A 22,505-nucleotide genomic window follows, 5' to 3' on the forward strand; every position below is an offset into this window, starting at 1 on the left:
TTTCTGGTTTTTGCAGGTCCATCCTGACCGGCCTCTATCCTCCCACATCTGGCACAGCCTATATTAACGGGAGAGACATTAGAACTGACATAGACATTATCCGCACGTCAATGGGGATGTGTCCTCAACACAACATCCTCTTTAACCAGTAAGTTCCATTTTAGGTAATTTAATCAACTAAACAACCAACAACAATATTAGTAACTTTTAAGTTATTCAATCATTCACAATCAGCCTTCTTACAGAAATGTCTCACTTACTGCTGCTGTGTTTTGTACCAGTCTTACAGTAGAAGAGCACATCTTGTTCTATTCACTGCTGAAAGGTCGGACCCAGGCGGAGGCAGAAAGGGAGGTCGAGGACATGCTTGTGGACCTTGGGCTGCCTCACAAGAGAGATGATGAGGCTCAGAACCTCTCAGGTCATTACTTGTTTCTCTTTGTGTGTGAGAGAAAGGAGGAGAAAAAAAAATCTCTTTTAAACATCTGTTCTATTCACATTAAAGGCGGCATGCAGAGGAAATTGTCGGTGGCTATGGCGTTTGTCGGAGGGTCAAAGGTCGTCATCTTAGACGAGCCCACCTCAGGAGTGGACCCCTACTCCAGACGATCCATTTGGGACCTCTTACTGAAATACAGAACTGGTAAAAGCTGTCTGTAAAGTCACATTTAATGGTCTGGTCCACACTTTAACTCTCTCAGTAACTTCATTTTGTAACTCTTAAAAGGTGTTTTTTATCCTCAAGTTGACTTTTCACTGTTCCAGAATTTACTGAAGAATGAAAGAAAGTCTTTTGAAGCTGTACAGCTCCCCTGAGGCACTTGGATTTTGTAGAGAACTGATCAAAAGGGGAAAATTCAACTGGGTGGCTACAACAAAAGACAGAATTTTAGTCATAAAACCAATAAATTCTGCATCCGCTGTAAAAGCACTGAAAAGCTTTGGTATCACACACTACTTTGTTCATGTACAACAAGCCAAGATTTTGATAAAAGCTCGCTCCTTGTGCAGGCCGCACTGTGATCCTGTCCACTCATCACATGGATGAGGCCGACCTGTTGAGCGACCGCATCGCCATCATCTCCAAAGGGCAGCTGCACTGCTGCGGGTCCCCCCTATTCCTCAAAAACTGTTTTGGAGTTGGTTTCTATTTGACGCTTGTACGGAGGATAAAGGACCTCAGGAAGAAGGAGGTGAGGATGAACTTTTGTGCTTAATCAACCATCTGTAATGCTTCTCATCTCAGCAGGTTTCTGCACAGAAAACAAATCTGTTTCTACCACAGGCATATGCAAGAGAATACGTGATTTTTGTCTGCTCACTTTTTAGTCAGAAAATCCTCTTTTTCTTCTTTTGCATTGTTCAAGGTGTTATTTTCTATTTTTGTCAGAATAACTGCGACTGTGCCTCAGACTGCTCGTGTTCCTGTTCCATCTGCACCAGATATAAAGATGAGTCTCAGAATCAGTTTCAGCACCTAGACAGAGTTTTGGATGGTAAGTGGATATCGTATATCCCTTTAATCTTCCTCCTCATGAGCAAAGCCTCAGGAGTTGGTTTGTTTTTGCGTCTGTCTATGTTCTCTTGTTTTTCTGTTCCACTGACACAAAATGTAGATTTTGGAAGACAGTTTTGAAAAACGAAAGGATTTTGGCTCGCTCTTTCTTCTTCAAGGTGTGTTTTGGAAAGTAGAACTCGGTTTTGAAGTTCAAGTTAAGTTTTGTTTTAGGGTAAGGACGAGGATAAGGGTGCGGCTACCACACTGGATATCAGAGAAGTCACTGTAACAATACTATTGGCTAAGAGCAACATTAGAGGTAGCACATTTTAAAATTGGTGCATTGGGCTTAAAGCAAAGCCCCAGTTTCTCAAGACTCTCAGGACTCTGCTTGGTTCAGCTATGGTTTTACCCTCTTTTACCCACTTGGCCCATTTAACGCTAGAATAAATGCAACTCTTTTACACTTTTCATCTATCATGCTAGCTCTGACTTATGTTATCATTAGCAGCAACTGGGCAACTGGTAAATAGAGTTTAAAGGCAATCAGCTAAACTGATAAAGACCAGATCCACAGGGTCCAACTATCAACACAATGTTGAACTGTTAGCCATAAAGTAACTGATGCTGATATTATCATATGTGTGTTATTAACTCAATATCTGTATCTATGAGTGGAGTCATATAAGTGATGCTTAATGAATGTGGACAAGGGTATTATTACTATTACTATTAAAAAAAATGCCCAAAATACTGCCTTCAAAAATGTAATTATATGTAAATTTCCATATATTTTGTTACATGAGAACAATGTCAAATGTTAGAGTTAATAGAATCTGGTAAAATGAAGTTTACTTGATTGGTATGCATTAATTATTTGAATAAACCAGCCTTTATGTATGTCAGAGGTATTTTATTCAAAATTATTGCTTTATGTTTACTGAGAGAATGAAGAATAATTTTTTGACTCTAGGCTTGTGGTGTTGTTATATATAAGAAACAAAGCCAAAGGCAATTGAGATAATAAATGTTTGAACTGTCTGTGTCTGATTATAATTATAATCCTGGCAGCAATGGAGTCATCAGTATTCAGATGATTTACATACACTCACTCACTTTATTAGGCATACCTGGCTAGTACTGGGATGGACTGGGTTGGTCCATATTGAGGTAATAGCACCACACAGTTGTAGTAGATTTACTGGTTGCACATCTATAATGTGAATGTCTCATTCCACCAAATCCCAAAGGTGCTCTACTGGTTTGAGCTCTGATGGCTGCGGCGGTCATGTGAGTACAGTTGGAGATGATCTGAGCTTTGTGACATGGTCAGCAACAATGCTCGAGTAGGCTATGGTGCCACAATCATTTTTAGTTGCACAAGTTTGTGCGCACAGACAAGGAATTTTACTTTGCTCTTTTCATGATATGGTTAAATAGGCAGTAACTAATTATGTAACTTAGTACTAAAAGGGTTCCAAAGTGTGTCAAGAAAATATCCCCTCACCATTACACCACCAGCAGCGTCTGAACCACCGGCACAAAGCATGCTTTCATATCACTTGTTTGGGAGCAGAAATTGAGACTCATCAAACCTACAACATTTTTCCAATATTTTAGTGTCTAACTTTGGTGGGTCCATGCAAATTGCATCCTCAATATCCCGTTCTTGATAGGACTGGTAGTCATTGGTCTTCTGTAGCTGTAGCTCAGCAGGTTCAAGCTGTTCTGCATCCTGCAGAGATTGTCTTCTACCTTGGTTGTAACAAGTGTTTATTTGATTGACTGTTGTCTTCCTTCAGCTTAAAGCAGTCTGACCATTTCCCAGCTGATGTCTGAAAACAAAAAAGGCATTTTCACACAGAGAACTGTTGTTCACTGGATATTTTCTCTTTTTCTGATCATCCTCTGTAAATCCTAGAGATGGTTGTGCGGGAAAATCCCAGTAGAGCAGCTGTGTCTAAGATTCTGTCTCAGAGCAGCTTGTCTAGCACCAACAATGATGCCACAATCAAAGTCACTTAAATCACATTTCTTCCCCCTTTTGATGCTTGGTTTGCATTCTAGAAGGTCGTCTCAACCATGCCTGTATGCTAATTATATATGCTTAAATGCACTACTGGCATTTCTGTTAATAAGCAGTTGAATAGGTGTAAATAATAAATGTATCGTACAGTGAAACTCCTGGTGCATAGCATCAGCCTTTTACAATAGAGCCCTGCCTAATAAAAATGTAGTAGTAATGATAATAATAATAATATAATGTCATAATAATAATAAGTTTTTTCTTTTGTAAGTGAGCGCCCTCACAAGTGTAGCAGAGGAGCACGTGTGTGTGCAACCTGCTGAGTTGTTTATACGTTTCAGTATGGACTTGTTGAAATTTGCATCACTGGCCCACTTATCAAAGTTGTAAAACAGAACATAAACAGACAATTTTTTTTCACATTCCCAATTTAATGGTCATATTGACCCATGAGCTTGCTATTACTGTTCTGCCTGAGGACACGTACTTAAGATGCAACCCCGTGAAGCTGGTGAAGTATAAATTTGCTTATGCGTTTATGTGCTTGAATAAAATTGTTTGTTTTTTGTTTTTTTTGTTTTTTTGCATCTCAAGCAGTTTTTGTTCCTTTGTCCTTGTGTTGGTTTCTGCTATTTTGGGAACACTTTGCTCTTAAGTAGCTCATTTATATGTGAATTTCTGTCCTCTTTCCAGGGGATATAGACAGCATCACAAGTCTTATCCACCACCATGTCCCCGAGGCCAGGCTGATTGAGATGATTGGACAGGAGTTGACCTATTTGCTCCCCAGTAAAGGGTTTAAACATCGGGCCTATGCTAGCCTGTTTAGGGAGCTGGAGGAGACACTTGCTGATATGGGTCTAAGCAGCTTTGGCATCTCTGATACATCACTAGAGGAGGTACGGATGTCTGTTGTTTGTTGATACTGTGGATAGCTTAAGAGTCTTCAGAATATGTATTTATATTTAATTTTGGAAAGTTTGAATTTTGATAAACCCCGTTTGAAAATTCTGATAAATGAAATAAAGAGCCAGAAATTGTAAGAGAAGTTTGGTTTTTTTGCCCTTATTAGTACTTTTAAAAGCTCTGAAAAGGTCAACATTTGTTTTCATTGGATGGATTAGAAAAATTGTGTACTTTTAAACATGACATGCCTCTGCAGCATTTTAACTATATTAATACATCTGTAAAGTTTTTTTTTAAAGACCAAGTGCTATAAGATTTCAGCTAATGTCTTTATTAGACTTGGATCCTGCATCTTTTCTTCTTTTCTCTTTTCTGCTGTTGCTTTCTACCTGCACACAGTTCTAGGGATTTGTCAGTTAAAAATTAAAAAAGAAAAAAGGGTACAATATATTCAGAACATAAAGGATGAACTTATACTAAATGAATGAAAAGTTTTGAAAGTTAAGGAAGTTCTTTTTCTCTCTCTGCAGATATTCATAAAGGTCACTGCAGACGGAGAAGCTGCGAATAATGCCACCACTCCTGGTAAATACCACCACTGATATTCTCCATGGCCTTTTGCTGGAATTGAATTTCTGACCCTTTGCCCAGTCTCACACCTGTTTTTATTAGGCTGTTAGTGTTGCGTATCCTCGAAGTAGATTATACAACTGTGACTATAAAAGCAGCCAAAGTACTTGTTTAGATTTCACGTGTGGTGTGGTGCTTCATTTGTCTTTTTTTAACCCTCTAGTTTGTGTGCATATGTGTGTGTTTTTTGTTTCACTTATGTGTCCTACTTCTAGAACAGTGGATGTTACAAGGGAGAAAAAATGGCTGCAATGTTGGCATAGAGGGAGATGAAGGTCAGAGCGTTAAGAGCCATTAGACTGAACTCTGGCAATATAAATGCTGTTTTTTGTCACTGAACCTGGGCCAATCAGATCTTTTTTTTCTTTCATCGATTAAATATTTTATTCCTAACTTTTTATGTGGGACTTTTCACATAAGGACAGTTATTTATAACACTCTGAAAGGCATTTATCCCAACCAGGGAAGCAAGTACCCCAGAGAGTACCTTTCCAGTAGCTAGGGGTACTATAACCATTAATTAAAGAAGTGACCTCAAAAAGTTAGGTAATGGGTAAGCAGTAAAAATAATAGCCAAAGGGAATGCATGCACGATTAAAATGTAAAAGTGACTGGGTACTTTAGTCAACACTGAAAATTTCATACATATTATCTATGAATTGAATTCATAGACCCAGAAAGATTTCAGTTTATGATATTTTCCTGAGAACAGCAGTTTTTCTTTTTTCCAAGTGCACATATATGTTGGAGTAGAAGTCTAACTAATTACATGACCTCTTTGGCAGGTGTAGAAAAATTGTAAAGTGTAGAAATAAATTCTACATGGGTTAGATGAGGTTTTCAGAGATAATTATATACCCACTTCCATTTATATTTGATATTTACATGTTTACATATTTGATTCTTTATGTATGCACTTTCAAAGCAATAATATTTATGTGTTGAATTTACCTGAGGATAGGAATTCCTGGCTTCTGATTGGTTAGTGAAGTCACAGGGGGTCCGAACAAGGAAGTTGTGCGACGAGTGAACATGCTGCTAATTTAGCTTACATCCATCTCCATCTTACTGTTTATAATAGCTCAGAGAGATTTAGAACCACATAGCGATCCCTTCGGTTTCAAAAGTATGGCTAACTAAACTATTAATAAATAGTATGGCTAATTCATAGACTGCGGCTTAACAACTACAAGTCTTAGTTGAGGAAGAGATGAAACATGCTAAAATTACTAATGAAAGTATGGCTAACAGTTTTTTTTAAACAACAATATTTGGACATGGAAGGATAAAAGCTTGTACAAAAGTTGGAATTGTTTCCTGAGAGTACAGAATAATCTGTTAGTTATTGATTTACAAGAAAATTAGTCTAAAACAGCGAAATAGTAGACAGAATGTTGAACTAGTATCCTAGTTGCTATGGACGGGGGATACAAGTAACCGATTATAATGAGAAACATAATAAATTCAAAGCAGATTAGAAACATTATGAGATGAATTCACCTGAATATGAAATGAAAAATGTTGATGATAAAGGGTTTTAGTCCACCTGACATGATAACCCTGAGGTAAATCAAATTAGAAAATGATGACAACTCTTATACACTGCTGTGAATTTTTTTTGTCCTGCGTTCTGATTTCTTATTTTACTGCATATTTGTCACAGTTAAATATTTCAGACCACCGAACAATTTTTAATATAAAGACAACCCAATTAAATACGAAATGCAGTTTTTAAATTATGATTTTATGTATTAAGGGATATAAACTATCCAAACCTACCTAGCCCTATGTGAAAAAATAATTGCCCCCTGACCTAATAACTATTTGTGTCACCCCTGCATTCAAGTGTTTGCAATAACTGACAATGAGTCTTTCACATCACTTTGGAGGCATTTTGGCCTGGACGTTGTTGCAGAACTGTTTGAATTCATCTCATTGGGATGGTTTTGAGCATCAACTTTAAGATTATGCAAAGAATCTCAATCAAATTTACATAGAATACCTTTATTTTTATTACCTGAACCATTCAATGATGGATTTGCTGGTGCTCTTTTGGATCGTTGTCCTGCTGCACAACTAACATGTGCTTCAACCTCAGGGGACAAACTGATGGCCATACAGTCTACTTGAGCATTTTCTTGTAGAGAGCATAATTCATGGTTTCATCAATTATGTCAGGTCATCCAGGTCCTGAAGTAGCAAAACCGCCATGAAAACCCTCGAAAAAGTTCAGCTTTTGTCTGGTGTGTCCACAGACAAAACGCTTGGAGACCATCAAGATATTTTTTGGTATTAGATCAGCCTTTTTGTTCTTTTTTGGTCAGCAGCGGTTTTCACGCTGCAGCTTTTCAGTAGATGCCATTTTTGCCCAGTCTCATTCTTATTGTTAAATCATGAACTCTGAAACAAGTGAGGCCCGAAGTTCTTGCAGTTTCTTTGGTAGGCTGGCCACTCCTGGGAAAGTGCACCACAGTTCACTCAATTTGCACATAATGGTGCTCACTGTGGTTCACTGGAGTCCCCGTTGTGTTGTTTTTTAAAATCTTTCAACCAACTTCACTTTGTCAAGTGTATTCTTGATTCAACAAGAAATTAATAATTGATCATTTATTATTTATTCTTCGTCTGATATTAAAATTAATTTCATGATTTGAAACATCTAAGTGTGACAAGTATGCAAAAAAGTACTATTCAAGCACAGAACATGTTTTCTGTGACCATTTAAATCCTTTTGTGTTAAGCCTCACTCAGCTTGAATGGCCCAGGTACAGGCTGCCTTAGTTAGAATTTAGTGTCTGTTTTTGCTGCTTATATGCTCTTTTCTATTTATAGTGCTGCATCAGATTCATATATTTACTCGCATTCATGCATTTGTGGTATTCAGAAAATATATTCATAATCCTCAGAATACTTCAGATGCCTTGCTCAGTGGATTTTAGCAGTAACACTCATTCACAGCCTGTTCCCACATGCAGATTATGCAGTTCATCTAAAATGCTTTGTTTTCTGTAGATATGGTTTTAGTGCTGCTTACTGTTTTCTTGTTGAACACAGAACATAATGGAGTGAACCCCACCAACCAGTCATCGGACAGCAGTGCAGGAAAGGGCTCCAGGCAGGTGAAAGGTGGATTTCTGATCCTGAAACAGTTCCATGCTCTGCTGGTAAAGAGGTTCCACCATGCCACACGAAGCCAGAAAGACTTTTTGGCACAGGTACAGGATCTCATAAACATGGGAATGACGTGATGAGTGAAATGGCTTAGTGGTTGCATTGTGTGGAGCATATAAACTGAATAGACTGGTGTGAGTTTCTTGAGAGACCTATTTGAATGAATTTGACGGTTTTAACAGATACAATGTGTTTACTGAGAACATTTTTTGAGCCAAATTTGTTTGGATGTATCTGCAAAAGTGTCCGCTTATTTTGCAAAACATTTTCTAAACTGTTGTTATTATGCTTGTGACTGTCTGATTCCAGATCGTCCTTCCTGCCAGTTTTGTCTTGATAGCACTGATCTTCACCATGATTGTCCCTCCTTTTGGAGAATATCCCAGTCTCACTCTGAGCCCCTGGATGTACGGACAGCAGTTCACCTTCTTCAGGTGTGAAGGCTTTAGATAAATCTTTCAGTTACATGTTGGATGATAGATATTTACTTTTTTCTCCAATTTAATTTTCTTCTTTGTATTTTTTCATCACTGTATTAGCAATGAGAGGCCATATGACCCCAAAATGAAACACTTTATAGAGCGCTTGCTAAAGCCACCAGGCCTGGGCACGCGATGCATGGAAGGAGAACCCCTAGGGTGAGCATTATGACTAGAGATAACAACACTCCTTCTGCTACATCTTAGAGCACTGATGTCTATTTTCTTAGGGCTCATACAATGCCAGGAAACTGTATAGTCAAACAAACACATCTTTAAACTGTATCCATATGTATTATTTTTAATAGAAGCAAATCTGCAGAATCTGGATCTGGAATAACATTAAACTCATTTAAAAAAAAAAAATCAAATTTGTTGTCAAATACTTTAATTTTAAGCTTCATACTTCCGTTTTGAGTTATTAATCCAAAAGACTCAAAGTCATAACAGTCAGCTCCAAGAAGTTTGGAAGGAAAAAAAAAAAAAGCAAAAGCAGTGAGAACAGAACTTTTTTTTTCAGTACAATAACAAGTAGCATTATACAGGGGAGTCCCGAATAAAGGTGGGAGGTAGTGACTAGACCACTCAATCTCTAGATGCTGCTGGCGTTGAAATAGAGTGAGCAGATGGCTGATGGAGACTTCGGATGAGACTCCAAGGACAGTCCGAATGAGCTGGGTGTAGGGAGGAGGAGGGATGAAAGGCACAGTGAGATATTACAATGAATTCAAAAAGCAGGAAAGTTTTGGAGAGCATAAGTAAAGTGGACAAGAGCTGCAAAATTAAAATTTAGACTTTTGACAAAAATGAAATAATGAAGAATTTAGGGCAGCAAAAAAACCTTATTGAACTCTTGCTTTAACTTCATTTAAATTATTTATTGGAGAACTGCAAAAAGCAAAAAAAGCTTCATTAAAAAAGAATAATCCAGTGGCTGAATTATATACAGTGGATGGTTAAAACTACAACTAAGTATATACAGTGCATAGATAGTAGCTTTACCGCATGAGTGATTTTACCTTTGCAGTTTAATTTCTTCACTCCTCTCCCTCCAGAGTTCCCTGCAGTAACAGGACCCCAGAGTGGGAGTATCCTGATGTCTCCCCAGCGGTTAGCAACATCTTACAAAGTCCTGCATGGAACCAGAGAAACCCATCACCTTCCTGCCAGTGCAGCACAAGTAACAAACTGACCATGATGCCCATCTGTCCAGATGGTGCAGGAGGTCTGCCCCCTCGCCAGCGACTGGAGCCAACGGAAGACACAATGCTGGATCTGACTGACAGGAACATCTCTGACTACTTGGTCAAAACCTACCCCAGTCTTATTAGAACTAGGTGAGTTTGAATGTAGTTGTAAACTGTACTCAAAAGGTAAAACCAGGTGGATTTAAAGAAGAAATACAAGTGTGTTAAAAACCCTCACAGAGCTGGAAAATATGTCCTAAAGGAAATTAAAAGGAGAAAAGGTTTAAGGCAAAAGAAAAAACAAAGAGCTAAAAAAAAAGAAAGGCAAATAGCAAATAGTAATGATCATTCTCCTCAATGAAAACTACATTTCTTTTCACAGTTTGAAGAGCAAGTACTGGGTGAATGAACAAAGGTAACAATTTTATTTCTTTATTTAATATTTTCTTTCCCCATTTTTGTTTTGTCGTTTGTTACAACGACACAGCAATGTGTTAAAGACATGCTGATGTTAGGAACTGTGATGTGAGTGGATATCTTCTGTCCTCAGATATGGAGGTTTGTCAGTTGGAGGGCAACTCCCCATCCTGGATGTGGACCCTAAAGACATCCGGAACGTTTTTCATCAGCTGGGACGGATGCTCAACATCACTGGGGTGATTATTCTTGTGTTATGATTTACAGATCGAGTGTGCAAGTTTGAAATAAGTCAATAAAAATTAATAATAATGAACTGCTGTGTGCAGGGTTACTATAGCAGACTTGCCCTGAGGGACATTGGCACTTTCTTACGATATATGGAAAGTGAATTCAATATAAAGGTAGGTGTGCAGCTCGATAGAAGAGTGGGTTTTTCCACAAATAGCAAAGTGGCACAAATGACTGTAAACGCAAGCAGTTTGACAGTCTAATACTTTGCTTGTGTTTTACAAACCTTTCACTTTCTGATTGTCTGTCATGTCATTGATTGATTCCTGTAAGTTAGCTTAAATGTTTTCCACTTGTAAATTTATTCTGAAGACTACATTTGCAGATCCTCTATGTTGTGTAACAGGCTGATCACACAGTTGCGAGATGTGCTCAATTAGTTCTGTTCTTCTCTGCCAGGTGTGGTATAATAACAAAGGCTGGCATGCCATGGTGGCCTTCATCAATGTGGCTAATAATGCTATTCTGCGAGCCTTCCTACCCACAAATGCCAACCCTGTAGAGTTCGGGATCACTGCCATCAACCACCCACTAAACCTCACTAAAGAGCAGCTTTCTGAAGTCACTGTGTGAGTAATAACTGTAGTTTTTTCTTTTTTAGCTGTGTTTAAATGTATGTGTTTGTGTAGTCTGTAAATCAACCATAGAGGGTATAAAAGATGGACATAGGTAGAAATCTGTGGGGAAGTGCCTTAAACCTATAATCTTTTCCAATGATCCACAAAGTGAAATGCAAAAAGAAGACTGATTGCCTATATATGACTAGCATATACAGCATATTATTATACATACCATATTTAATGACCCCGCTTTTCACTTGATTTACTACTACCTAGTGACTATAAACACTTTCCTGGTGGCTTTAATGTCTCAGTTTCTTATTTATCAAATTTCATTTTCATTTTATAAATTATCATGCCATTTAATTTAGTCACATTAGTGTAAATTGGACGTTAAATCAGGATGTGATTAGGGGCAGGCTCCGTCAAATTCACTTCTTACTCATCACGTCTTGTTTCAGCATGGTGAAAGCCAACATGCTCAAGTCCATATTTTCAGAATAGGACTTCAAAAATCACAAGTGATTTTGAATCCACCTTTTTCCGTATAGTCTTTGAAGTCCAGCGTTCAGGTGTTGTGATGGACACTGCAAAAATGCATATGTACAGACCAGAATTTTATTTTGTTCTATCATTTTTCTCTTATTATGAAAAGAAACTGAACAATCAGAAGCTAAAGGCGCAAGTTACTGTGTGTGATTCTAATGTTAAGCTGTGAATTATCACATTATTTGGATTTAGCTTAATATACATGGGTTGTCTTTTCTGTAGGCTTAACATATCTAATAAGTTCAAGTACTGGTGAAAGGTTTCAAGCCACCTTTCATTTCTTTATATTTTGTTTCCAATGAGCCAGAAGTTCTTTTAAAAGTGATCTTGAGCAATGCGTTCTGAAGCTTTCCGACGACCTTTGAAAGATTTTCGTTTTCAGTCATTTTCAGTTCAGACTTTGTAACTGACTATTTTCAGAGGAATATATTTTTTAACCACTTAACACTGACTTATGAAACATTAAATCATAAAAAATGCACCTTATTCAAGGGATGAAAGAATATTGTTGTGTTTACACATAACAGACAAACTGGCAAAGAACCAATTTTAAGTTGTATCTTTTAGCACTTTGTTACCAGCAGCCTGTCACAAAAACACATCATTTGTTCCCATTTCTTTAGTTCAATCTGTAAAAATGCCAAAGAAAACAGAGTTTGACAGACATGAAAACATATTGTTGCACCAATAAGTTGAATCCCAAAGATTCAAAAATCATCCTCCACTTCTCCAGAAAAAAGGAGAAATGTGGTGTGGCTCAAGACTTTGGCACAGTACTATAGAGATATATTTATGGCCAAAAAATGCTTTTATTTTTAATTATCTCATTATTAATTCTGAGAAAACCTAAAGCCTCAAACCATTTGTGACTTAGCATGGATTCAGCATTGTTTTTAGTCTCTTAATAACAAACCCCAGAATATATAGAACTGACTTCATCTGCTTCCTCCATCAGGCTGACCACTTCAGTCGATGCCGTGGTGGCAATCTGTGTTATTTTCGCCATGTCCTTCATCCCTGCTAGCTTCGTCCTCTACCTCATACAGGAGCGCGTGACCAAAGCCAAGCACCTGCAGTTCGTCAGTGGGGTCAGCCCTGTAGTTTACTGGGTGTCCAACTTCTTTTGGGACATGGTAAGTGAAGCTAGACTGGCTTAAGTGAAATGTAATAACTGTATGTTAATATATCCTATATCAGAGCTATTTTTCATAATATTGGATTTCTGTCTTCTTACTCACTCTTCATGTTTATCTAGATGAACTACACTCTCAGCTCTGCAATGGTAGTTGGCATTTTCATGGCTTTTGACAAAAAGTGTTACACATCACCATCCAACCTGCCAGCACTAATAGCACTCCTTTTGCTCTATGGGTAAGCTGTTGTTTACTTTAATTTGGTTCGGTTTTGTTGTTCTGTTGCTATGGTATAACAAGACAATAACCGAATAACTAAATAATTGACAAAAAGTTAATAGAAAAGTTAAAATTAAAAGTACAAACAAAGAAAAAAATATTTTAAATTGAGAATTTTTAAAAATATGTTGGTTTTTGTCTTTTAATCTCTTGCCTTTAGGTGGTCAGTGACACCCATGATGTATCCCTTGTCCTATATATTCAACATCCCGAGTACAGCATATGTGTCTCTGTCCTGCATCAACCTGTTCATAGGCATCAACAGCAGTGCCATCACTTTCATCCTGGAGCTGTTTGAAAACAATCGGGTATGTACTGATTAAAAATCATGTAGCCTTCTAACATTTCACTGCACTTAATGCTTATTTGAATTAATCATTACATCTTACATTATGTTTTGCATTTGCACAGTTATACTCACATTCCAGTTCAGCTTCACCAGTAACTACAGGGCAACATTTTCAGTGCTATTACTTTTGGAATGAAGCAGCCACAGCTGAATCGCATACATTTATAAAACATTACAAATGTTTTACAATAGTGAGAGAACATTTGAAAGCAAAGAATATAATTTTTGTGAAATAAACTGAATAATTCATGAAAAGTTAATAGATGGTGGTTTGATGAAGTAGCAAAACAGGATTCTGAATGAAGAAGATAGGACAAGACCTGTAAAGTCTAGACACTGGAGGATGAGTTGGATGAAACGGCAGGTGATGGTTTGATTGGGGATCAAAGACTGAGGTGATTTGAGTTTGAAAATTGGAAGTAAGATTGGATCAGAATTCTTCAGTGGGAAAGGAGATAAATAGAAGAGCAAGAACAGACCAACACATGAGTGCAGAAAGACATGAGAACACAAATGTTCCTTATTAAACTCACACAAAAGCTTTTTCATAAAACAATACAGTGATAAAACTGTCACCAAACAGTATTTTGTAACAGTGACTGTTTATATTCTAAAATATTATAATACAGCAATATTATGGTGTCATAATATCTACTATATAATATTATTATATGTATTGTAATATGACTGAGTGAATATTATGGTCATTTTATTCTTGCTCCCTGATGGCTGAATGAGTAAAATATGTTTTTAACCATATTTTTTGAATACATTCCTGCCCCCAAAGGATTTGAACACATGGCAGCTGATGTTTACCAGCAGGGACAGAATGATCAGAATTAGGATTAGAGTCAGGGGAGTGCTGTTGGAGAGTATATGGCTTTTTAGCATAGCAGGAAAGCACAGGTGTTACTCATCACATTAGGTGCAGATCTATACTAAGTCAGGACAATGTGACAGTCAGCTGGCATGCAGAGCACTAGAAACCTTACACTGAAGCAGTTAAGTGGAATTTCTCTTTTATAAAACAGCTATATAGTAGGTGCTTACACAAAAGCTGATCAATTGTTTGGCACAGCTGGGGAAGCATGAGGGAAGTTAAGCTGCTGGTCTGCAGGGCAGGGGATAACTAATAACTGCAGGGCTTTTAGACTCCTGATTGACAGTTTGGTGTGAACATGTAAGTCGACCACAACAACTGCCAACACCTATGCTGGCAAGTGGAAAATAAAGGAAAAAGAGAAGCAGAAGGAAACTGAAGTTGGAGGGAAAGGGCACATATGTGCAGATGTGCTCTCATCGTGACAGGTGACTGCCTGCTCAAAAAAAAGAAGAAAAAGAAAATGGAGATTGTCCTTCCCTCCAGATGGTTCTGTCCAATGCACATCTGTACACAGCTTCTCTCATGACATATGAGTCATGAGAGAAGCTGAAGGTCAAATGGGCTATATTTTTGTTGCCTGATATTTCCAAGGATTTCAGAGAATTTGTGCATTTCTATGGTGAAAAAACTGTTTGCTTTATACATGAATACATTTAAAACCCATTAAAAAATTAATTGCTATATTTTAGACTTATCTGTGTAGGCGAAGCAAGACATAAAAATGATCACTGGAAAGAAAGAGGTTTTATTTCAGCTGAAAAGAAGTATCGCTTTCTTAATTTCTAGAGTCTTGTTCTTTGGGAGAAAAATAGGAAACAGCTGAGGAAGGCTGTTCTTATATCAAATGTGCAATTAACATAAGAAAAGACATCTGCTCCAGTGTCAAGCATGACTGGGTGGTGGGTCTACTTTGAAGAAAATTTCAGCAACTTTTTAAAGTTTAACAAGGAGAAACTATGTTTATACCAATTTGATTTGGGAGCCCCTGGTTATGTCTCCCAAGTTAAATTGGTCCAGGCGCAGACCTAGCAATTCAGACAACCCCTAGAAAGACAGAAAAAAGAAACAAATGAACCTCACCTGGACTATGGATACCAGAACCTCGGCCTGGAAGAGTGGCAGCCAGACCTTAGCTTGTGGACCTTATTGGGCCTTCTTTGTACCCCATCTGTGGATTCCACTGTTCGGAAGTGCACTTGAAACCAGGATAGATGATCGATTTTGTAATCATCAATCTCTGGCTGTATGTTGTGTGAACTCAGGTGAAAAGAGGGTGAAATGTCAGCTGATTATCACTTATATGAGGTGTTTTGGGAGGAGAACCTAGAATAGACACAGGACATGCTAGAGAGATGTCTCTTGGCTTGAAAAGCTGGAGGAAATGACTGAGGAGAGGGAGGCCTGGACAGTTCTGCCCCCATGACCTGGATAAGTGGATGAATATATTTTAGGTCCTCAACTTTCCCTCAAAACCAAAGTAGAATATTTGCATTTCCTGGTCATGTATATGAGCTGTTCATTCTTAGAACATCTGATGCATTTCAACATTTTTTAGAAAAGATGTTGCAATTATGTGATATATTTTTATATTTAGATGCTTGAGGTAACTTAAACTCAATGTGTATATGTGTGTTTTTGTGTGGCCAGTCTTTGCTCGTGTTCAATGAGGGGCTGAAGAAAGTCCTGCTGGTGTTCCCTCACTTCTGCCTGGGACGGGGGCTGATAGACATGGCCATGAACCAGGCTGTTACTGACGTGTATGCCCGCTTTGGTATGTACTGTGTACCTATCCATCATTTTAGCTGATAAAATTTCATACTGTGTGATTTGTGAAAATATTCAAGCAAATTTTTACAAAATTGCTAATTTGGGTTCTTGTATTTTCTAGTAGTTTGTACTCTTAATACCACACTGTAGTGTCATGGCTGGGGTAGCAGACGTGTGGTGTTGAGAAGGAGGACCCAAGATGCAGGCATAGAATGTGATGCGAGTGAACTATTTACACGAGTGACAAAGTGGCAAAAACAGGAAGAGCAGAATGGGGAGTTAACAAAAGCTAAACTGGGGAAAACCAAAGAACTAACCTGAAACCATAAGAACACGGAGTGATGAACCAGGCAGAGAGACACAGAGTTACACAGATGACATGACCATAGGAGGGAAGCACAGCTGATCCTAATTCACATAATGATAGGAAGACACAAGCTGAACACAGTGAAGTCACACATGGATCTACAAAGTAAAACAGGAAGTATACACTGACGGAACAAAGAACACGAAACTGACCGGGAGCATAAACCATAACCAAAGAACTGAAACATCCAACCCCAAATACATAATCAGAATACATGAGATAATAATAACAATAATAATAACAATAACAACAACAAAACGCTGGGTCACCGATCCAGGACCATGACATGTAGATCTTCTAGGCTAGATTAAGCGTAGTGTTGTACCATCTGTACTGTCTATGCATGAAGTACCCTTTCACTCACTGAAAATTGTAGTAAAGTTTGAGTTTGGACCTCGTCTGTTTCCAGGTGAAGATTACACATTGGACCCTTTCCGATGGGACTTTGTGGGAAAAAATATTTCTTTCATGGCAGTGGAAGGCTTTGTTTATTTTATTCTTAATCTTCTGATCCAGTACAGATTCTTCCTGGACCACTGGTAAGAACACAGCTAAAAACACACTAGCTTAAAATTTAAATAAACAACAGTAACTTAACCATAGGGTTAGAATTTAGAGCAGAGGAGCTCTTTTGCACTAGAAGCTTCAGTGCTGATGATTTTTTTCCAAACCTCCCAGGTTGTCAGACTACAAGCAGAGTCCTGCACAAGATGAGGATGATGATGTTGCAGCAGAGAGGCAGAGGATTTACGATGGAGGGAACAAGGCTGACATTCTGCAGATCAGGGAACTCTCTAAGGTATACATTTTAATCAAACGACTAATTTCATATTTATTGTGATATTTCATTGCGCATTTTGGATTATAAGACTGTATGAAATAGAAGTTTCAAGGTTTCTTCCAGGCCAGTTTTGTTAATTTCATTTTCAGTTTCAGAATTAAATTTATTTCCAGACATCCTTTCATTTGTATTCACATCAGCATCCAGTTAAATGAAAAATTAAAAACAGAGGGGAAGGCACTAAAGGTTAGTATTCGTGGGAACATTCAGAAAAACTCCAGTGGGATAAGTACTGAATACAGAAAAGGTCGCCACACATTGGAATTACAGCTCCCTTTAATTTCATTAGCAATGTTTCTACCAGCTACAGGTCTCATCGTGCAAGTATCTGAAAAAGAAATAAAAGTTGTGAAATTCAAATTATAATGCAAAACAGCCCATAAATAACATAAGTAAATCCCTCTATGGAGACGGAGCAGGAAAGAAGCTGGGAGTTGTTTTGTTTTTGTTTGTGTCTCAAGTAACGCGAGAGTGCTTTCCCCATACCAGAATCATAGAACTTTTCTTAATAAATACTGGATAGCACACTTAATGCAGTGCTAAACATGAATTTAACTATTTTCCCAAAAAATCCACCACCTTTTTTAAACATAAATTCTTATTGTTCGAGCAGCACTACACAACTTAAATGTCTCCCTGCCTTCTCTGCACAGACGTATGTGGGCAGGAAGAGGGCAGCTGTGGACCGGATTTGTGTGGGAGTCCCTGCAGGAGAGGTAAAGTCACTGAGGACATTTATATTGAGACCTACTACTCTTTTCTATTTGCTGTCAGTTTTCTCTTTCTGCATCTCTTCAAATAAACTGACAAACTGATTTGGCATTAGAGCATTACAGCGGCATGGTAACACGCCTCGCAATTTGCAGTTCTATATTTATCTCTTCTAGTTAGTCTAATCAAGCTTGATCGAATGTGATGGAATATGAGTTTCATTCTATATAAATGGGAGTTTATTTAAGTGCATTCATAAGCCTGTTTGCGTTTTTTCCTGTTAGTGCTTTGGTCTCTTGGGAGTAAATGGAGCTGGGAAGACGACAACCTTCAAAATGCTAACTGGTGACACTGATGTCACCTCTGGAGAGGCTTCTGTGGCTGGTTACAGGTACATAAAGTTTATTCAAAAAAATGGTCCCTGGATAACAGAACACAAAATCTGTTCAGGCCTGCATCGGATGGAATTTATTCAAAAAATAGAAAACTTTGCTCTTAGTTTATCCTGCACACAGTTCCAGATGAGTGAAAACCAGAAACAGTTCACTGAATAAGACAGTTTGAATACGAGAAGGTCAACCTGACATTACCTGTGTGTTAACACCATCAGACTATTAAACTCATCACTGTGATACTCTGATTGGGGAAAAAACGCAGCCTAGGAGGGCTTGAATAACAATTAGATTTCAAAGTCTAAATTCTCATTTTGTCAAGGAGTTTCATGCCAGTTATTTGAAAATTCACAGTTTTCCCCTCAGAATACCTGCTCAGTTAAGTGGAAAATGTCTTTGAACAAAAATCTAGGGATTCAAAGAATGTGAAGCACCGATGTGTCAAATGATAGTAATTATTGTATGACAAATATGGGCATTAAATTAAATACACTTGACATAAAGATTAGGTAAGCAATGTTTTAGTCCCTTTCTATTGAGAGGAATCAGCTTCTGAGCTTCTTCAGATAGCTTTCTTAAATAATCACTATAGATCTGTCCCTTCTGGAATTGATTGATGTTTTGTTATTCCTACCATGTTAGGTGCTCCGTCAGCCCACTGCACTGAATTGCATTGTTTGTCCTGTTTTGTAGCATCTTGACAGAGATTCTGGATGTGCACCAGAACATGGGCTACTGCCCTCAGTTTGATGCCATCGATGAGCTTCTTACTGGCAGGGAACATCTCTACCTTTACGCTCGTCTCAGAGGGGTGCCCGAGTCAGAGATCCCCAGAGTGAGTTGGACTCCAGCTGCTTTACATATCGAACAGGCTAAGGATGTTTTTCACTCGGCTAGTCCAGTGACACTTTAGTTCAGCAAAGCAGTAGAAATCTGCTTTGTTCATAATGGTTTTGTTCTCTTTTTTTAAAATATTTGCCCATTCTTCTTTTCTGTACTAATTTTGCTCATGCATTTTATGATATTTTATGAAATGCTATCTTAACGGGTGGGTTGTCCATTATAAAAGATCACTGTTTTGGATTCAAGTAGCCACTAAAGATGAATCTTTTTCTCCATCTAGGTTGCAGAGTGGGGCATTCAGAAGCTGGGTCTGTCAGAATATGCAGGCCGCTGTGCGGGGACTTACAGCGGAGGCAACAAACGCAAACTCTCCACAGCTATTGCAATGATTGGTTGCCCGGCCCTGGTGCTGCTGGTGAGTTAGCCAGTGACGAAAAGCTCATGAGCCCATTGTTTGGGATTTTAAATTTTTATGCAGGGATTTATCAATGAAATGCTCTATGAATCCAGATGGGAAGCCATATGGGTTCAGTCAAGCCTGGCCTCGAATGTTTTATACACTGGCAAGCAACTGTGCAGATCAGTTCAAATTGGCATAAATCTGAGATCTTTGCCATATGCTGATAAAGAAAAGGTTTTGGTCTCTGTTTGCATGGAATTATGTGCTCAGACATTCAAGTTGGCTGTTTCTGGCTCTGTGCGTTTAGGACGAACCCACGACAGGGATGGATCCCCACTCTCGACGCTTCCTGTGGAATGCCATCATGAGTGTGATTCGGGATGGCAGGGCCGTGGTGCTAACGTCACACAGGTTCGCCTAATAATGAAATTAAAATCCTCTGGACACATTTGCTGCACCAGCTGACCAAACGGTTAACTGTTGATGAAATCATGGCTACATTTGCATTCACTTGATTTTGCCACAGAGGTCCATGAAATGATGATGCATTGCTCAAACATGAAACAGCAGCAGTAAAAATAAAGATGGATTATTGTTGTTTTTTTACCAGCATGGAGGAGTGTGAGGCTCTGTGCACTCGACTGGCCATCATGGTCAATGGAACCTTCAAGTGTCTGGGTACCATTCAGCATCTCAAATACAAGTAAGACATATTTTGACTGTTACTATTTAAATATATAAGTGGTCATTTAGTCACAGTGGCATTTTCTAGCTAATATCAACTAATGATAAGAGCACATAAGGAAACATGTTGAATGTTTTGATGCTGTTTCCTTCATTTAGATTTGGTGATGGCTACGTGGTCACAATGAAAATCAAGCCAGCTAAAGCAGGCTTGTCCCCAGAGCTGGAGCCTGTCGAGAGCTTTATGGAGACCAGTTTCCCTGGCTGTGTTCAGCGGGAGAAGCACTACAACACGCTGCAGTACGAGATCGCCTCATCCTCCCTAGCAAGGATATTTCAGCTGGTGGTGGCCAATAAAGACAGGCTCAGCATCGAAGACTACTCTGTTTCCCAGACAACACTGGATCAGGTTTGGATGACATACAACAATGAGAAATGACACTGTGTTAATAAAACGGAAGGGTATTTGTCCCATGACAAGGAGGCAATAACTGTCAGTTTTTGTCATAGATGAAAATATTCAATCTTTAGGTTGCAATTTTTGTCATTTATAAAGAGTACATAAATAACTAAACATATTATGCATGTAATGGAGTTTTACCATGAACAGCTAGAACTCTTATGAAAACATATTTCATATAATAGCATGGTTTATTTAAACACCATTGTGTACACACATCTTCCCCTCCATAGGAGAGATTATAGTTGTTGATAAATATATTCATAATCTGCTAATAACTGCTGTTGTAAGCCTGACATTTAAATATCACTTATGTAGAGCTGGATATAAATAAATTATGATTCAATCCTATGCATTATAATTTATCACTTGCATTAAAATGTTGGCGCACTTTCGGTTTTTCAGGTGTTTGTCAACTTTGCTAAGCAACAGGCCGGAGAGGACGAGGAGTTAACGCTACACAGACGAACGGCAGGTGGAAGAAAAGACATCAAGGTCTCACCGGTTAAGAGGAAAACATGAAAAAGTCATGCAAATGTAGAGGCGTTACTCCGCAGGGCAGTAATATACTGTAAAGCCACACACCGAAATTCAACAACTTTAAATGTTTTGCTAGCCAGCTGTTTTTTTTTTTAGAGTAGAGGTGAATGTGACCAGCTCCCTGCCAAACTGACCCGTGGAAGAGTTTGCTTCTCGAGCTACAATCAAACTTGACAAGCTCTTGTCTGCAAGTGGAGAGTCATCTTATATAACTTTTAAAAATCAATAATGTCTGACACATTGCTTTGACCTGACACTTTCCGAATTACTTTAAACTTCAAGCTAAACACAAGATTCTTCTGGAAAAAATTGAGTTTTTTCTGCTTAGACTGACTGGCTTGTATAAAAGTGTACATATTGTATGTTTAATGAATACACTAACAAATACCCTGTTAAGCATTATTTTTATTGTCTATTATAATGAACACCTGTCACTTTTATATATAATATTTAAATGAAGACTCATGCTATGTATTGTTGAACTGTCTAAATGCAAAACATGTTTACGATTGATTCTGTTCTTGTCAGTATTTTTTTGTTGTAATTTTATTACTATTTTCTGCTGTCTTTTACATCTACGTGCTTTGTCAAATAGCACAATGTTTTCCTCTTGGAAAAAAAAAACGTATAAAGAAGCATAGCAAGGCTGAAGAGGGAATCTATTTTGCAACTGACATCTGTTTAACATGCTTTCCACATGCTCTGTGCAGTCCCTTCTAGCTGATTCGCACTTCCATCAGTCACAAATAAAGGAGTTTCATGAGCTATATATGAAGTGTGGTGTAATGTAAATGTGAAGTGCTGTATTTCCTATTAAATATTTCAGCCTTCCCGTGCTTCTTTCAAAGCTCCTTGGTGTTATGGTGGGATGCTCAAAAAGAGGAACTGAAAGGCTTTTCACATTGCTGACCTACAGTGACTCCACTGACCTCCATTCTAAAGCTAAGGAAGCAACTACGCAGATCAGTTGAGTCAGTGGCTACGAGACGGCTTTGCATCGGGGGCCAAGGCGACACTGTGCTGAGTGGCTTGTCACAACCTGGATTTTTCTGACACATAGTCCAATTACTGTTCTCCTTCAGTGAGTGGTGGTGTCATTGCCTCAGGCTGCCCATAAGTCTGAATTCCATTGGCTACCTCAA

General features: G+C 38.3%; 1 protein-coding gene across 2 annotated transcripts in view; it reads left to right on the forward strand.

Moving 5' to 3' along the window:
• The window catches only part of abca4b (ATP-binding cassette, sub-family A (ABC1), member 4b), a 44,887-nt gene extending 22,755 nt beyond the window's left edge, over positions 1 to 22,132 (forward strand). The window contains exons 22-51 of one of the 2 annotated variants that reach the window (XM_005924629.3): positions 17 to 148; positions 282 to 421; positions 506 to 643; positions 1,012 to 1,193; positions 1,391 to 1,496; positions 4,218 to 4,423; positions 4,961 to 5,015; positions 5,276 to 5,335; positions 8,115 to 8,275; positions 8,541 to 8,665; positions 8,771 to 8,869; positions 9,766 to 10,047; positions 10,280 to 10,312; positions 10,448 to 10,553; positions 10,644 to 10,718; positions 11,005 to 11,174; positions 12,670 to 12,847; positions 12,970 to 13,085; positions 13,287 to 13,434; positions 16,006 to 16,129; positions 16,902 to 17,031; positions 17,171 to 17,291; positions 17,987 to 18,049; positions 18,329 to 18,435; positions 19,130 to 19,271; positions 19,560 to 19,694; positions 19,987 to 20,090; positions 20,290 to 20,382; positions 20,523 to 20,772; positions 21,229 to 22,132. In XM_005924629.3, the coding sequence (XP_005924691.1) occupies positions 17 to 148; positions 282 to 421; positions 506 to 643; positions 1,012 to 1,193; positions 1,391 to 1,496; positions 4,218 to 4,423; positions 4,961 to 5,015; positions 5,276 to 5,335; positions 8,115 to 8,275; positions 8,541 to 8,665; positions 8,771 to 8,869; positions 9,766 to 10,047; positions 10,280 to 10,312; positions 10,448 to 10,553; positions 10,644 to 10,718; positions 11,005 to 11,174; positions 12,670 to 12,847; positions 12,970 to 13,085; positions 13,287 to 13,434; positions 16,006 to 16,129; positions 16,902 to 17,031; positions 17,171 to 17,291; positions 17,987 to 18,049; positions 18,329 to 18,435; positions 19,130 to 19,271; positions 19,560 to 19,694; positions 19,987 to 20,090; positions 20,290 to 20,382; positions 20,523 to 20,772; positions 21,229 to 21,345 (3,898 nt within the window). In that variant the 3' untranslated portion in view covers positions 21,346 to 22,132. The remainder of the gene's footprint in view (positions 1 to 16; positions 149 to 281; positions 422 to 505; positions 644 to 1,011; positions 1,194 to 1,390; positions 1,497 to 4,217; positions 4,424 to 4,960; positions 5,016 to 5,275; positions 5,336 to 8,114; positions 8,276 to 8,540; positions 8,666 to 8,770; positions 8,870 to 9,765; positions 10,048 to 10,279; positions 10,313 to 10,447; positions 10,554 to 10,643; positions 10,719 to 11,004; positions 11,175 to 12,669; positions 12,848 to 12,969; positions 13,086 to 13,286; positions 13,435 to 16,005; positions 16,130 to 16,901; positions 17,032 to 17,170; positions 17,292 to 17,986; positions 18,050 to 18,328; positions 18,436 to 19,129; positions 19,272 to 19,559; positions 19,695 to 19,986; positions 20,091 to 20,289; positions 20,383 to 20,522; positions 20,773 to 21,228) is intronic. The other variant, XM_014334336.2, reaches the window with a different exon arrangement.
• Positions 22,133 to 22,505: the final 373 nt, after the last annotated feature.

Source organism: Haplochromis burtoni, unplaced genomic scaffold, assembly GCF_018398535.1.
Source record: "Haplochromis burtoni strain Fernald_Lab_line unplaced genomic scaffold, NCSU_Asbu1 Contig_78, whole genome shotgun sequence".
Taxonomy (NCBI): Eukaryota; Metazoa; Chordata; class Actinopteri; order Cichliformes; family Cichlidae; genus Haplochromis; species Haplochromis burtoni.